The sequence below is a fragment of the Solanum verrucosum genome, unplaced genomic scaffold, assembly GCF_900185275.1.
Source record: "Solanum verrucosum unplaced genomic scaffold, falcon-dt-bn FXZP01000079.1, whole genome shotgun sequence".
Lineage (NCBI taxonomy): Eukaryota > Viridiplantae > Streptophyta > Magnoliopsida > Solanales > Solanaceae > Solanum > Solanum verrucosum.
The window spans coordinates 2,170,665-2,188,458 of NW_026020368.1; the positions used below are offsets into that span (position 1 = coordinate 2,170,665).

General features: G+C 34.2%; 1 protein-coding gene across 1 annotated transcript; it reads left to right on the forward strand.

The window, feature by feature from the left end:
- The first annotated feature begins 15,023 nt into the window (after positions 1 to 15,023).
- Positions 15,024 to 16,651, forward strand: LOC125837988 (uncharacterized). Its single transcript, XM_049517050.1, has 3 exons — positions 15,024 to 15,140; positions 15,215 to 15,316; positions 16,072 to 16,651. Exons 1-3 carry the CDS (start codon positions 15,024 to 15,026, stop codon positions 16,513 to 16,515), a joined length of 663 nt encoding a protein of 220 aa, XP_049373007.1. The 3' UTR covers positions 16,516 to 16,651.
- Positions 16,652 to 17,794: the final 1,143 nt, after the last annotated feature.

Sequence of the window (17,794 nt, forward strand, 5' to 3'; positions counted from 1 at the left end):
AAAACCTTAAATGGAACTATCCCACCATCACAACACGATAAGAACATCAACCTCCTCTTTTTAACACCACTCCATTTCTAAAATGACCTCTGAAAAGATATCTCGCAAACTCTTTGAATTCATTACCATCTTAATCTAAAACACTTGACTCTATTTCTCATCTTGACATCTCCCCCTTAGGTCTAAAGCTAACACTTGAAAGCTATGGACCTATTCCACATCTTTAACTTGTTTACCTCTTCTTTTAATCTAACACTTAGGAGAAATTTATCTCATACCTACCAAACTCTCTATAAGCGGTGCTAAGACCTCTTTCAAAGGTGTTTCCTTTAACTTCTTCTGGTTACATACCCTCTCGGTACACCTCTTAACGCTCTTGTTACTCTCGTGACTTAATCACACTTCATCGCCCTTATCTAAAGGTTAGGGTCTCTCACTTGTACCACTCATATTTATTGCAACTAATCACCTTAATTCCTCACCTACTATATGTCAAGTCTACTAGATCAAATCTCAAGACTAGCATCATCACTCTCATGTTGCCATTTCTTTGGTCATGACACTTATCTCAAATTCAAGCTTAAGGTTTATGACTAAACCCGAATATTAATATGATTGCTCGCTTACTATACTAACTTACAAATACTAGGTACAAATTCAGAAACTCTCGTCCACTAGGACCTTATGACCAATAGTCAAACCTCACCTCTTAGTATTCATACTCACAATTTACTATCACATTTCCCTTCACAACTTGAGTACTATTCACTCATTCACTATACATCGATGCCCAATAATTCTATACCACTTTGAATGTTATGGGACCTCCATCAAAATCATAAGCCTAGCTTAGATCTAACACCTCATGAATACTTTGCTTTCTTTTTCAACACTCGCACTCGGTCATTTTCTACACAATAACACTTCATCACTAACTCGTTTCTAGCTACAACACACTCTTCCTCTTATGATGTAATCTTCACAACTCATCACTTCTTAGTCTACCCATAAGGGACAACTCCTCATTCATAACTTACTGGGTGCATGACTACAATAACATAGCTTGGCTCACCACTATCTCCCTTACTTAAATTACTAAACTTCTGTATATTTTTCTCTCTAACTCTGGGCTCTTTCTCTACTACTACTCATGATCTCGTAACTCATACTACTTTTTCAGGTGAAAATCATGCCCAAGCTCTAAATATACCTCCTCGTAAGGATCTCAGCTGAAACAATACTTAGAGAAGAGAGTACGACTCACTTTTAGCTCAAATGTACGATTCATATGAAGGCATTACTCTGAAATTGAACACTTAACTTACTTTTGGGCTTCTCTTAATCCCCTCTGAATTCTCATTACTTTCTCAAGACTCTTGCTAAGAACAACTCATCGACAAAGAACTGACTCTGCTTTTCAACCACCTCTAGTATGATGGGTAGTCGAAAGATTTTGAGAACGCACGAGTTAGAATAGATCTCTATGACTTAGCTCTATTGCACGATTAAGAGTGTGAAAGAAGGGAGACTTTTCTTAAATGTCTGTAGTCCATCATTTATAGAAGTGGGGCCCTCACAACCATAAACAAGATCTTACTGACACGACTTCATAGACACCCTCGGACACTTGAACTATGTGCTCTGATACCAAGTTTGTCATGCCTCGAACCTACACCCTGGACGTGGCCGGCACTCGAAGGCCATTGCTGGTCCCCAAGCGAACCCTCATCCTGGCTGATTCCAAGCGGAAGACTAACTTAAGCATACAAGAGCTTAAAACTGAATAAGAGTTTATAAACTCAACTTTACAAATCTTTAACTCAAAAGAAAACTCTGTATAATAGAATATATATACAACTCGCCATAAAAGGCAACTTTAGACTTCAAAACATTTAACAAAATAAATGAAAAGACTTCTGAAACTCTACTATCTATCTATAAAGCCTCTAACTGATAAAGATGGAAGCCGGGACAAGACCCACGACCTCCTAACAACTGATACAACTGAAAGGTAAATGAAATCCTCCGGAAGCAAGGAGGTTTGTCATAGCTAACTGGAACTCCCGGATGTATCAACGAATCTCTGTTGATGATCCTGAATATCTGTGTCTGCATCATAAGAAGATGCAGGCCAAATGACTCAGTACGTGGAATGTACGAGTATGTAAGCTGGAAAGCTAAACAACATAGGCTAGAAGAAAAACTGGAATAAACTGAATAACTTACCTCTTTTCAAACTTTTTCAACTCAAGGAATACTCAAAACTACTCAAACTTACTCAACTCAGAAGATAGATACTGGACTCAGAGACAGATACTCAACTCAATGATACTCGACTCTTGAATAACTTAACTCAATATAAAGCAATAAGACACATGCAATATATATATATATATATATAAAACTGGTAAAACAGTATCAACAACTTAGTTCGTTAAGGATAAAACGATAATAAACTCAACTTTACTTATATAAAAGTAATATAACTTTTGTGGGAGGTTCTTTAACCGACAACCACCACTATGAGCCTTAGTGATGATACAATATTTTACCTCACGTTGCCCAAGGACCATCCTATACCTTGCCATCGATATAGGAAGCTAACTTTACTAAGTGGATCCACTAGCTTAACATTCGTGATCATCTAAAAAGTATGACCCGAGAAATCCTATGTTGGCGCATGGTTCTTATGGAGAGTTAAGTTAATATGAACTCGTGTCCCAATTCGGTGCTCAAGACTACTCCCAAAAATATACTTTAGCTCATGCTTTTAAAATAACTTCGTTCTTTAGTTTGCGATAATTACTCAAAGCTTAGCCCAAAGGCTCTTTTGGAAAACATGTTTCCTATCTTACTCAAATGTGAAAATATTTATCAACTTCTTTGGGAAATACTTAGCTCCCTAATAACTTTTGAGAAAATGAACTCAACTCTTTACTCTTTACTTTACTTGAAACTCTTTACATTACTGAAAACTCTTGACTTAACTTGGAACTATTAACTTGACTTGAAACTCTTAACTCAACTTGAAACTCTATACTTAACTTGGAACTCTTAACTTGACTTGAAACTCTATACTTAACTTGGAACTCTTAACTTGACTTGAAACTCTTAACTCAACTTGAAACTCTATACTTAACTTGGAACTCGAGGCTTAAAAAGAAGTTAAAACGTTCAACGAAGACTCTTGGAAAACCTTAAATACTTGTTTGACTTACTTACTTCTAAACTTGACTTCACTTGACTTTAAAACTAACTTCACTTGACTTTGATCCTAACTTCACTTGACTTTGAAACTAACTTCACTTGATTTTAATCCTAACTCGCCTTGAATTGGATTATGGATTCAAGGTGTATGATCACACGTTTATGGATGAGTTTGGGTTGTTAAGATGTACCTTAAAGTATTGGAAACAACTATAAAACATATGTAATTTACCAAGGAACATGTATGAAAAAGTGGGGAATGAAAGGTAAAGGGAAGGATTGGCGTCCTTGGCGATCTAAAAGGCGAGGGCGCCAGCCCTCAACTTCAGAGGGCCTGCTGGGCGTTTTGCCAAGCGCTCTGCCCCAACGGGAAAGTTTAGCGTCCCTTTTTGGGGTGCTCTGGCTGGCGCGACAGCCCAATCCTTTTCCCCCAAAAATCCAACTTTTTCCCCTTGTTTCTTTCCAACTTTAAATCCTCTCAACCTCAAAGGTTCCAGCAGCAAAATCACAACCAAATCATGTCACAAATCAACAAGGAACTTCAACACCACAATCAACAACACAACCAACAACTTCACCAACACAACCAATCTTTTTTTGAAAATAAAACGAATTTGGAGTGTGGGGGAAAGGACCAACCCCAACACTAAGGATCATAAAATCCCTCAACATACAAGAGATTCAACTCAAAAACACAACCATATCATGTACTAAACCAACAAGAACTTCCAACAACACAACCAACAACTTCAACAACACAAACCAACAATTTCAACAACCCAACCAAGCTTTTCTCGAAAATAAAACGAGTTGGGCGTGTGGGGGAAAGGATCAACCCAACACTAAGAATTCACATACCTGATTAGGGATCACCCCCGACAAAAGTCTATGACGATCCTTAGCTTCTTCTTCTCTTTCTCGTCCTCTTTCTCTTTTCACTCTCAAAACCCTCACTCTCACTCTTTTAAAAAGAAAAACTGATAAAAAATCAGCCTAACACCTTAATATAACCAAAAGAATTAGCTAGGGAAAAGACCAAAATACCCTTAAAATTTTCGGACTAAATTGCTATGTGCGACGTGCTAACAACCCAACTTTCAAAGGGCATAACTCACTTATACGAACTCGGAATCGAGAAAACTCAGCGGCGTTGGAAAGACCATTTCAAGGGCTTTCCAGACATAACTAGAAATTCGCCTAAATCATTCTGAGTTGGGAGTTACGACTTCTCAAAATTGACCAAAAACTCACATTTTTTCCTTACTTAGCCAAATTTTCCAGATTCTTTCCAAAATGACTATTTCCAATTCAACTCTTCTTGGAAATCAATGTGCTACATCTAGGGACCTTAACTTAACACTCAAGAAATTTTATTCCTCGATAAAATCTCACTCCACATGAAGGACGACTCGAGTCTTAGTTCAAAAAATTCTCTAGGGTGTTACAACGAGTTTATGAAATTAAATTCGGGTGAGTAGAACTCCCAAAAATGATCTTTGGTTTTTGAACGTCAAGGGTTGAATGTGTGTTGTGAAATGGAAGCTTGGAACTCAAATTTCGACGTTATGTCTCCGTGCAAGCCGCTAAAGTAGGATTAGTGCCACCAGAGAGGGCCGCTGTAGCGGGACAGTCGCGACTTAAATCGGGGAAAAACTTTAAAAATGTTATTTTTCTACAAGTTTCATTCTTGAGAGCAATGAGACGACCTAGAGCTATTTCTTAAAGTTTTCCACCTCTTCTAGCACTAAAGGTAAGGATTTTACTCCCCTAATATGTTTTTCGATCCGTAGAACTTATATTTTTGGGTAATTATTATTGGGAGAAAGTTTTGATTTGAAGTTAATGGTGGAAAAAACCCTAAATTGGGTATTAGGATCATGGGTTGGTCTTGGTTATTGAGTTTGTTATAATCAGGATAATTAAACCTTAATTTATTAATCCTTGCATATATTAATTGTTTGTATACCTAGAACAAGCGGAAAGAATCTGAAAAAGGAAGATTCAAGTGTCTTAGAGGGATTCAAGCTTGATTTCGAGGTAGATGATGGATTTCATGTTTGTGTGATGTATGTTGGTATTTGCTTCATTGTAATGCATGTATGTATGTGAATGTAGCACTATTGATCAAACCTAATGTAAATGAGTATGAGTGAACAATTGTATGTCATGAATCAACACTTGATTGTATGATTATGAGAATGTACATTGTGAGTGTGGTATGATGATTGGATCGGGTGTCATGTACCGACACATATATTGCACTGAGTGTCACGTTCCAACACACTAATTGGGATCGGGTGTCACGTACCAGCACATATATTGGACCGGATGTCACATTCTGACACATTAATTGGGATCGAGTGTCACGTACCGACACATATATTGGACTGGATGTCACATTCCGACACACTAATTGGGATCAGTGTCACGTTTCGACGCACTAACAATTAAGGTATGGGTTCCTTGAGAGCACCATTGAATTGTCATATTTACTTGTATTGAGAATGTGGAATTGTACATTGCTTTTGAAAATGATAACCAATGTGTATATATATTATGTACATGTCACGTTTACTATGTTGTGATTGCTTATATATGTTTCGCTTACTAGAATAGCCGTGTGATCCTACCAGTACACTGTGGTTGTGTACTGATACTGCACTTGCTCATCCTTTGTTGAGTACAAGGCATCTTCAGGTGGCTATGTAAGAATCATTATTAATTATTTCTTACTTATGGCCCAAGTTTACTTGTAACCCAAGTAATACCATAAATAATATTTAATAAGGAATAGATCTCGTCCGTACATTGGTTACTTGATGGACGTAGCAGATTAAGTCATAACTTCTATAAATTGGTCCTCCCTCCACCCATTAGGGTTATCACATATTCTTTACAATAATTCCATCACTGACGATCGTGGTAACGTAAGGCTAGGGTAAGGAGGTAGAAACCAATTTACGACTAACGCTTCCGCTTCTCTCTGTGATGATATCTTTCGTATCAGGTATGTGCTCCTAACGATCTCTATGTAAAATTATCATGTTCAAGATCCTGATATGTATTAAAGTATTTAATCTTACATGTGGCATCAGAGTCTGGATTGTTTGAACGGATAATCTTCGTATTTAAACTTACGTTGACATCCAAATTTCAATCATCTGGGTGCGCATCAAAACGATCTCTATGTAAGATTATCGTGTTCAAAATCCTGATATGTATTAAAGTATTTAATTTTACAGGCTATTAATAGGCCTCAGCTAGGAGATCAGTGATCGAGATCGAATTTCAAGGTTGAGCCAGTTCCTTCAGGCTGCCATGGAGTCTTTTCTAATGTTTAGTCCATTCCCTTCGGACGTAGACTATTTAGATATTTCTTATGTTAGTTGGGGTTGTACCCCTTTTTCTTAGACTTATTGAACTTTAGATGTTTTGGTATAATGATTTTCATGTTCTAAGGGTTACTTCCGCATTAGTTGTTAGATGAACTTTTCGAGTTTATGGGAACTCTAGTTTATTTCTGCATTTAAATCTGCTTTCGTATCTTTAAATGTCTAGCTTTGGGGTTAGTTGGTTAATTAGTAGTAATGGTTCTCCCATTTGAGGGTTAGTGTGGGTGTCAATTATGGCGGTCTGGATCATGATAAGTTGATACAACAAGTGATATTCCACTACAAGAAAAGAGTAAAATTGTGACAGAATATTTGGAACAGAGAAGTCTGTCACAAATTGTCACGAAATTTTGACGGATTTGTGACAGATTAATCTTATATAAATAAAAGAATTTTTTTACCTACTAAAATTCTGATAGTGACGAATTTATGACAGATTTATAACAAATATTTAATATAAGTTTTGTGACAGAAAATTTCTGTCACAAAATTATAGCAAATAAAAATAAATGAATATATGTCATCACAAATCCATCACAAAAACTATGACGGATTTACATTCCGTCTCAATTTAATAAAAAGACACTAAATTATAAAATCTTTAACTTAATGAACCATTTTTTCCGCAAAAATTTTAAAAAATATTAGATGACCTTTTAACTTTAATTTCCCCCAAAATTTTCAACACTTTTAGCTTTCACTACAAGAAAAAGCCTTTATTAAGACCAATATTTAAGGACGAGTCTATATATATTATTGTCTCTGAAAGTATATCTATTGGGATGAGATTATATTTTGGTCCTTATTGGTATATGTTATTGTGAAGACATTAAATTCGGTCCCTAAAAAGGTTACTAGCTAGTCCCTAAATGTAATTGGATGCATATTTTGAGGCTTGAGCGGGAAAGTCTTTCCGCCAATACGAAAAGTTTTTCTTTTATCAAAATTTGAGGTGCTAAAAAATTAATTCTAAAAGTAAAAATAAAAAAACTAATTCTCAAAATAGAAGCTTGTCCTAAAAGTTGCCCTAATCTCTTTAGATTACCACTACAACTGAGCATGAATGAAACCCAGCTGCCCTAGCTAATCTCAGCGATGCTGTGCTCCTTGAATGGATAGATGTGTATTCTTTTTTGTGCTATTGTTGTCTCCCCTAATCTCAATGACATTCTTCCATTAAATTGGTAAAGGTGTCTTCTTCTTCCTCGTGTTGTTGCTGCTCGATAAGGTTGAAATAGAATCCATTAAAACTTTGCTCGAGACAAAATTTCAGGTGTGTTCATTCTTCTAATCGAGTTGTTGTTGCGCTGTTCGAAATATAAACCAACACAGCTTTGGTTGGGACAATATTTCATGTGGGTTCATCTTCCGATTGAGTTGTTGTGTTTCTTTCATAAGTTATATGAATGACGTTTTTTTCTTGTGTATTCAAGTTACTTCTTCTTCATATTTTTTAACATTTATTAGGTTAATGATTTCAACTTCAAAAATTATTGGGTGTTGAGATTTTGCGACCATATACATGATACAGAAATATACAAGTATATGACTTGTAATTCAATGACTCATCTTCTTGGTTACAAGTAAACATTAGAAACTCTAAGTATAAAAACATAGATGTGAAAGACTGATTTTGTTGTTGTGGAATTATAGGTTGAAGTAGGACTATGGAGAACCTGTCGTTTAAATCTGAAATGACTCTCTGTTTCACTGTTTATAAGTCTTACATATTCACAATAATGGGGTATTAGTCTATTCCTCTTGTTTTAGTATTCAATGACATTTCTTTGAATATAAATATGAATTCTGAAGGGCTTTTTGGGATTGATTAGTTTAAATTACTACGATGAATATCATTTAAGTCTAATTACAAATTTAGAGATTCAGTTAATTTTTAAAAGAGACAAAAAAAGAATAGCAGGTGATCATTTGTTACATTGAAATCCAAGTGTAATTCCAACATAAATTATAAGAAAAAGTCAAAGAAGGTACCATTAGATAGCCATTTATCCATGAAGTATGCAGCTTGTTTTCTGCCCACATGTTGTTATACATAGCAGCCAACTGCTCTCTTTTAACATTTTCTACCCACATGTTGTTACATCAGCTTGCCGTTTATGTTATTCACTCAGTTCGTTTGTTTCTATTTCCTTCCAAATGTTGTTAAGTTATGGTTTCTAAAAATATATGTTGGATTCTTGTCTATAAATATATGCAAAATTAGTTATTGCTTAGAGAATAGTTAGAGTTAAAATTAGTTACTGCTTAGAGGCGCAACATTTAGAACATATATAGTACATTAATTTTTTTCTCTGCTGCGATCATCTGCTTTGTTTTAACGTTTTCTGCCAACATGTTGTTACTCCAGCTCATCTTTTATGTTATTCATTCAATCCATTTGAAACTGACTTAGCAGAAATATTACAGTCCACCTGATTTTGCTTCTTGCGACTATGGTTGATCCATAGGTTCCCCAGCCTCTGGAGCAACTGTCTGCATTCAAAAAATATATTAGTTGTATGAATCATGACCTTTGTGAATCAGGTGCACTAATTTTGTTGAGTCAGTTTCAATTTGTAGATTGGAGATATTCCGTAGAGCCACCATTTTCAGTCTTATTACCATAGCTAGTAGTTCTAAATGTAGAGAGTTGAAAAAATTTATTCTTGCTTAGAATCCTGTTATCCAAGAGACGTTGTTGTCACACATGACTCCTCCAGCTCTCCCATTTTTAGTAGATTAGCTATAAAAGTCATCCGTGTTTAGTTTGTATCCAGACTCCGGCGGTACCCACCTCTGTTTGCACCTAGCAATACTATTCCTACTTATCTATAGTTGTATGCAAAGTTAGTGATTGTTTAGAGAATAGTTGGAGTTACATTTGAACTCTTAATTTATTTAAACAAAGTCAGTTAGATGAGGAGACGAGTTGAGGTGAGGTGACGAGACAAGACGAGATAAGTCGAGAGACTGATGCATTACCTTCAAATAAAAGTAAGAAGGCGTAACATTTAGAACATAGTACATTAATTTCTAAATTAACAACAACTGTAAATATCTTTTATGTTGGCTCTGTTTTTTATTTTCTACACAACTTCGTAACGACATAAATTATGTTTTAAACTTTTCTACTATGCTGCAACAATATCGCTGCCAGCTACCCTGTTTTAACGGTTTCTGCCGAGATGTTGTTAATCTAGCTTGTCTTTTATACTAATTTATTCCATTTGCTTATATTATCTACCTAATGTTATTTAGTTGTGGTTCTTCAAAATAGATGTTGAATTCTTGGTTAATGTATCTCAAAGTTTTCTAATAGATTTTTCTTATTTCTTGCTGCTTCCTGGATATCACTTGACAAAGACTAAAATTTTAAAGTTTTTTGCTGGACTTTTGTTCATTCTTCAGTGAAGATGCACTAACTCATTATTAGTAATTTGCTATAAATGTTTTGCAAAACTTTGGATGTTATCACTAAAAATGATATTGGTGTCGTATGAGTAGAATGAAGCTTATAATTTGAATACATCTTTGGCATATATGTTTTTATATGATCACCTTGACATGTAGTATTATTTAAAATAAAATAGTACATTATTTCTAGTGTACATTTAAATTGTATAACACTAACTACTATAACTTTTGGTGATTAATTGATTGTTTATGAATTTGAATTCATTATATTTTGCTACTTCTAGGTTCTAGTGTCATATAAAAATTAGTAGTCATCATGTAAGTTTTATCACATTTATTATTTGTGTCAGAGTATATAATATGAGTAACTCTGATCGTGAGTGGATGTATGTTAGAATACTGGAAGATGGATTCATAAATCCAAAGTTTATTGATGGAGTTGAGAAGTTTGTTGCATTTGCAGAAAAACATCCACAGTGCATGAATGGTGAGAAGTTAAGATGTCCTTGTAATCATCGTAAGTGTCAAAATAAAATATTTTGGATGAGTTTACAGTCATAACACATCTAGGAACTTATGGCTTTGTACCAGATTATTATCGTTGGTATCACCATGGAGAAAGTTATATTTCAAATCCAAGTGTGCTTAATGATCATCAAGAAGAAGTTTCTGGTGAAACCGTGAATCCTCAATCCCATAATGCATTCCAGTCAATGGTTTTTGATGTTGATGGGCCTTCTTATAATGGTAACGTGGAAGAGGACCCAAATCCAACAACACAACATATTTATGATACGCTCAAAGCATCGAAACAAGAGATTTGGACGGGAAATCCACATGGACATACACAATTGTCTGTTGTTGCTCGTTTGTTGAATCTTAAGGCAGAACATCATTTTTCGGAAAGTTTGTATGATGAGTTATGTCAGTTTATATCAGAATTGATGCCAAGTGATAACAAAATGATCGATAGCTTCTATGGTACTAAAAAGCTAATGCGGGGATTAGGCTTGCCAATCGAGAAGATTGATTGTTGCAAAAATGGATGTATGCTTTATTGGCGTAAGGACAGTGAACTAATCAATTGCAAATTTTGCTCTCATCCTTGATTTAAGAGATCAAAACATCGACGTTCCAAGAAGAAAACTAATATTTTTTATAAGAAGATGTATTATTTTCCTTTAACTCCACGGCTACAAAGGTTGTATGCATCTAATGCAACAACAAAACATATGAGATGGCATTCAGAGCATGAAAGAGATGGTGTCATACGTCATCCCTCGGACTCTCCTGCTTGGAAGCATTTTGATCAGACGTATCCACATTTTGCATCTGAAGTTAGAAATGTTAGATTGGGTTTGTCTACTGATGGGTTTCAACCATTTGGTCAATCAGGCCAACAATATTCCTCTTGGCCTGTGATAGTTACACCATATAATTTACCACCTTGGATGTGCATGAAGGATGAATACATGTATTTATCTGTGATTGTACCTGGTCCAAAAAATCCAAAACAGAAAATTAATGTCTTTTTCCAACCCCTCATTGAAGAGTTGAAAGAGTTATGGGAAGTGGGAGTCTAAACATATGATGTTTCAAGTAAAAATAATTTTCAAATGCAAGTTACATTGATGTGGACAATAAGTGATTTTCCAGCGTACTCAATGTTGTCGGGTTGGAGTACAGCAGGAAAATTAGCTTGTCCTTATTGCATGAAAGATTTCTGATGCTTTTTTACTATCCAATGGTAGAAAAGTCTCATGGTTTGACAATCACAGAAAGTTCTTACCACCAGATCATCCATGGCGAAAAAACAAAAAGTGGTTCAAGAAGGGTCAAATAGTACATAAGGTTGCATCTACTAAATAATCAGGTTTACAAATACTTAGGGAGATTGAGGATTTGGGACTCATGAAAGTGACAGAACTTTGTTCTGACAAGGTGAATGCAAGAATCTCAAAGAGTAGCTTATGTGGTTGGAAGAAAAGAAGTATATTTTGGGACTTGCCTTACTGGAAAACAAATATTATTAGGCATAACCTTGATGTGATGCACATAGAAAAAAATGTGTTTGATAACATTTTTAACACCATCATGAATGTCAAGGGAAAAACAAAGGACAATGCCAAATCTAGAGAAGATTTAAAAGTACTTTGCAATCGTCCAGAGTTGCATCAGGATGAAACTACTAAAAAGTATCCGAAATTTTGTTACATGTTAGATGATAATGCCAAAAAAGTGCTTTGTAAGTGGTTGCAAGAGCTGAGATTTCCTGATGGTTATGTGTCTAACATGGGAAGATGTGTTGACATGAACAAGCTTAAATTCTTTGGTATGAAGAGTCATGATAGTCATGTATTTATGCAACGGCTCATACCTATTGCATTTCGAGATTTTCTTCCACGAAATGTGTGGAAACCATTGACAGAGTTGAGTCTTTTTTTTAAAGATCTCGTTTCTACCTCAATAACTAAGGAACACATGAGACAATTAGAAAGAAATATTCCTCTCATCTTGACTAAGCTTGAGCTCATTTTTCCTCCAAGCTTCTAGGATTCTATGAAAAATCTTCCCATCCATTTAGCTTATGAAACACGTTTAGCAGGCCCAGTTCAAGAACGATGGATGTATCCATGTGAAAGGTAACTTAAGTTAATTATATATTATAAGATATATAAATATACTAGTGATACTATATTAACATATACTTACATTATGTTTGAAGGAAACTCCATGGGGTGAAGTATGATATCAAAAATAAGAATAGAGTTGAAGGTTGTATACGCAACACATGTTTGGTTAAATAATCATCAACACTCTGTACGCACTACTTTAAGTCAGACATTTCGACAAGATATAGAAAAGTGCCACGAAATGCGGATGATGGTGGGGTTAGAGTGGACCATCCTGAAATGTTGTCTATTTTCAAGCATGTTGGTCGTGGTTTTGGTAAAAAGAAAATAAGAAGGTTAGATGATAGAGAATATCATGCAGCTCGCATATATATTTTGTTGAATTGTGATGAAGTGAAAACATATATAAAGTAAGTTAATTACCATGATCTAGATATACATATTATTTACATTTGAAGTTATTGAAATAAATTAGCTTTTTTTCTTTAGAATTTTTGAGGATACCTTGAGACAAATACAACCATGTATTCAAGATAGCGAGATTGATGCTAAACTTGAAACAGAGTTTGCGTCTTGGTTTAATCAATACGTAAGTACTAATAGATCAAAATTAATCTATATAGTAAATTCAATATAATCTTAATGTATGCCTAATTACTTATAATGTCAATAGGCACGTGATCCTTCATCCGGCATTACCAATCAATTCATGAAAGTTCTTGCAGAAGGGCCACTGCATAAGGTTCAACCCTTTAATGGATATGTTGTAAATGGTTACAAATTTCACACTGAAGAATACGGTTCAAATAAATCTACAATGAATAGTGGTATATGCATTAAGGGCTCTAGTCACAGTGTAGATGAGATCGATTATTATGGTATATTGACATAAATTCTGCAGCTAGAGTATCATGCATTACCATTTAAGCGAACCATATTATTTAAATGTTCTTGATTTGATCCAACACCAAAACATGGTACAAGAGTATATCCACAATATAATCTTGATGATGTTAACAGAAAAAGAACTTTTAATAAATATGAGCCATTTATTATGACTGTGCAAGCTTCTTAGGTGTATTTTGAAACCTATCCTTCAGTAAAGAGGACACATAATGATTGGTTAGCTGTTTGTCAGATAAAGGCACGTTCAATTGTAGATGTTCCAAACATAGTAGAAAAACCTCATACACTGAATGATCTAGCTTTTCAAGAGGATAACAGTCAAATGCATGAAATTGATATTTGTGAAGATGAAACACCTCATATATTGAATGATCCAGATGGTGTTTTTATTGACATGGAGGAGGAGGAGGGAGAGATGATAGAGGAAGAGAGGTAGATGAAAGAAAATAATGAGGATAGTGACAATGATGAGGATGATGGGGAGGAGGAGAATGATGATGAGGATGAGGATGAGGATGATGATGATGATGATGATGATGACGACAACGAGGAAGGGAAAGAAGAATATGAACATCAAAACAAAAAGAGAAGAAAGTGTAGAGATTAATGTCACTTGAAGTTTTTAAATTTAGTTTTTCTATTAATCTAAAGTTGAATGTACTGTTTTATGCTACAAGTGATTTTCATTTTCTTAGTTTTGTTATTATATCTTGTGATTTGTGTTGGGCATCTTATATTATATATCTACAAAATGAACTAATATAATTTGAATGCTAGTTGATTTTTTTTATCAAGAATTTTGTTGCTGCAATTGTTCAAGGTCTAGGTAATAAAAATTTAAGAATATGAGTGATACGCCATCATCAAATGCTGGTTCTCCTACTGGTCCTAGTACTCCAACCACTCCTAGTACTCCAGATGTCTCTATTGGGTCTCCTAGTTGCTCATCAACATCTGCTCGGTTGGTCATCTCAGTTGTAGCGGAAAAGTAAGAAAAGATATTTTTGTATACTTGATCTAATTTTTTCTAATATAAGTATTATGAAATGTGTTATTTATTTTTAATTTTATTTCAGATTTTTTCCTAATGGTCATTCTATCTCGAAGACCATCACATAAACTTTCAAGGAACGACAAGATGCTACTGGCTACTCATGGAAGAATGTCAGTCAATCAACTCGTAAATTTTATTGGCATGAATTTTTGGTAACTATTGCTTTATATTTAAAATTTATAAGTAATTTATTTAATATATATCTCTATGTGTTTATTTCACTAAGTAATTTTTTTCCAGAAATCATATCAGTGGAATCCTACTGAGAATTCTATAATGGAACGTACATGGAATAAGGTGGCATCCACTTTAAACTCCAAGAAAATGTATATTTGGCGAAAAGGTACAGTCAAACCTAATTTTGTTTTGGAGGATATTTGGAGAAGTTGGAAGACGCATTGGGCCTCAGATGAATGGATGGATAAATCTTGTATCGCCATTCGAAATCGATGTAGTGAGACTGGTGGACTAGGCACTAGTCCAAGCAAGCATACCGGTGGTTCTAGATCAACAGTGGAGCATACTATAAAATTGGTACCAAATTTAACACTTTCTATAATATTTTTCTAATCTTATCTCTTATTTTAATATTAAACTCTGTTTTTTAGGCAATAGAACTACGTCATCCACCAAATTCGTGGGATATATTTAAGAAGTTGCATAAAAGAAAAGATGACAGTTTTGTTGATGCCAAGTCTAAATGCATTAATGTAAGTTGTGTGTGTTGCTCTTCTTTAACCAAACATTGTAGGACTGATCCTTATTTTGTGAAGATTTTAAAAAAGAAAAAGGTAGATTTTATGCAGTTGTGTCTGTTGCTATTAAGAAGATTTGCTATAATTGTTTTGTGTTGCAATTGAGCAAATTTTTGGGGCAGCTCTTTGTGCTGTTTTGTTGGGCAATTTTTTAATGCAATTTTGAAGAAGATTTTGTGCTATTGTGGATAGGATTTGTGCCTTTATTTGTGGCAGATTTTGTGGCAGCTCTTTTGTGGCAGATTTTGTGCCTTTTTTGTGGCAGCTCTTTGTGCTGTTTTGTGCAGCTCTTTGTGCTGTTTCTGGTGCAAATTTGAGCAGATTTTTATCATACTTTTGATCATATGTTTTGCAATTATTTGAGCAGTTTTTTAATGCAATTTTGAAGTAGATTTTGTGCCTTTTTTGATAGATTTTGTGCTTTTTTGGGGTAGATTTTGTGCTGTTTTTTTGTGTAGATTTTTATCATACTTTTTTTTTATCAAATGTTGAGTAATTATTTGGACAGTTATTAATGCAATTTGAAGCAAATTGTGTGCCTTTTTTTTTTATAGATTTTATGCCATATTGGGGGCAGATTTTGTTCTGTTTAAAGAGTTTGTGTTGTCTTTTGGGTGCATTTTTTTTATAGAGTTGCTAGAAGCAACTTAATATGCACATATTTGTGGAAAGCTTGAGTTTTTGGTGGTTGATTGTTTAAAAATTTTCAGGATAAAATGGAGGTTGTCTTAGCTGCTGCTATTTCTAGCTCCTCAGATGATTCACAAGAAGTTCAAGAACTTGATATAAATAGCTTATACTTTGATGTTGTGGGTGGAGAAAAAAAACGACGTGTGTATGGTTTAGGCTCTCAAGGTTTGACGTTGTATCAAGATCAAAATTTTGTCACTTCGCGCAATTTACCTGCGGTGTCTGATGATGTTGCTGAAGAGCGCATTAAACTACTTGAGGAAGAAGTGTTGCATATGAGAGAAAATCAAGATAGAATTCTTCAAGAACGTTTAGAGGCAGAGGTGCAACAACGAGTAGAGCACGCGGTCTCGCATTTGAGGCAACAAAGTGATGATCAATTCAAGTCTATGGAGGAACGATGGTCTCGCATGATGAGCGGGATGGCGTTATCCTCACGCTCAACTAGTAATCCTTCTCCTTAAAAGGAAATGACCAAATGTTTATGTGTTTAAATATTTGTACACTTTTGCTTATTGAAGTTGTGCTTTGACATGTTTTAACATCATAATTTTGTATTATAAATCTAATATTATGTTTGTTATATCATGGTGGTTAATTATTTTTATGTTTTTGACTAATTTACTCTATATATATATATATATATATATATATATATATATATATATAAAATAATAATAATTGTCCACTACTACATATAGCAATTATTATTTATTAAATTAAAATCAAATTTGTGATGGATGTAATCTGTCACAATTAATTCTAAATTTGATACTAATATCTACAACAGAATAATTTTGTGACAAAATATTCCATCACAATTTACTTGTAACGAAATATTCCGTCACAAATATTGTGAATATATTTAGAAATTTGTTACAGAAACTATTCCGGCACTATTTTGTAACGAAATATTCAGTCCAAAATTCTATCTCAAATTTGTGACAGAATTTAAGTCAAATACAAGGATTTATATTGTCACCGTCAGGTCTGTCACTATGCCGTCACAATAATTTTGTGTCGGAATTGAAATCTGTCACAATGAGTTTATGACCCCAGGTTCTGGGACGTCCATTTTTCCGTCACAAATGTTAATTTGTGACAGAATCGTCTGTCACAATTTTACTATTCTCTTGTAGTGAATTCCATAAAGGAGATCATAGATTGATTTTCCCTACTATGTGTTTTCAATTGAGTTCATCGCATCAAATGTATGATATATTTTTTTTTGTGTGATTTACGAACTATTATACACTCTAAACAAATTTTATTCAATGTACACTCAGCAACAATAAGTTTTCTCGATCGAAGAGACAAGAAAAACTTCCAATCTTCTGTCTGCATCAAATCACATAAATTTATTATAACTAATTAAATAACTGAAAATTCATGTACAAATATATATATTACTCCCTCTGTCCCATTTTATGTGGCTCTTTTCGTTTTTCAAGAGTCAAATAATTTATGTTTGACCGATAATTTGCGTATGGAATCTTCAAATTTTTTGAAATGAAATTTATATATTTGTAAACTACGTAAAAAGTACTATAAGTCACAATAATTGATAATTTAAAATGTTTAAAAAATCTATGAAAAACTTATGGTCAAAGATAGACTAGTTTGAATCTCGAAATCTGAAAAGTGCCACATAAAATGGGACTGAGGGAGTACTTTTTTTTGTCTCAATTTATGTACTCTTCTCCGTCTCATTTTATGTGGTATTTTTTGGATTTTGAGATTCAA

Bases quoted from the DNA above. Each gene is read 5' to 3' on its own strand.
- LOC125837988 (XM_049517050.1), top strand. From the start codon at position 15,024: ATGGATAAATCTTGTATCGCCATTCGAAATCGATGTAGTGAGACTGGT. The intron at 15,141-15,214 runs GTACCAAATTTA...TCTGTTTTTTAG, and splicing joins TGGAGCATACTATAAAATTG to GCAATAGAACTACGTCATCC. The intron at 15,317-16,071 runs GTAAGTTGTGTG...AAAAATTTTCAG, and splicing joins CCAAGTCTAAATGCATTAAT to GATAAAATGGAGGTTGTCTT.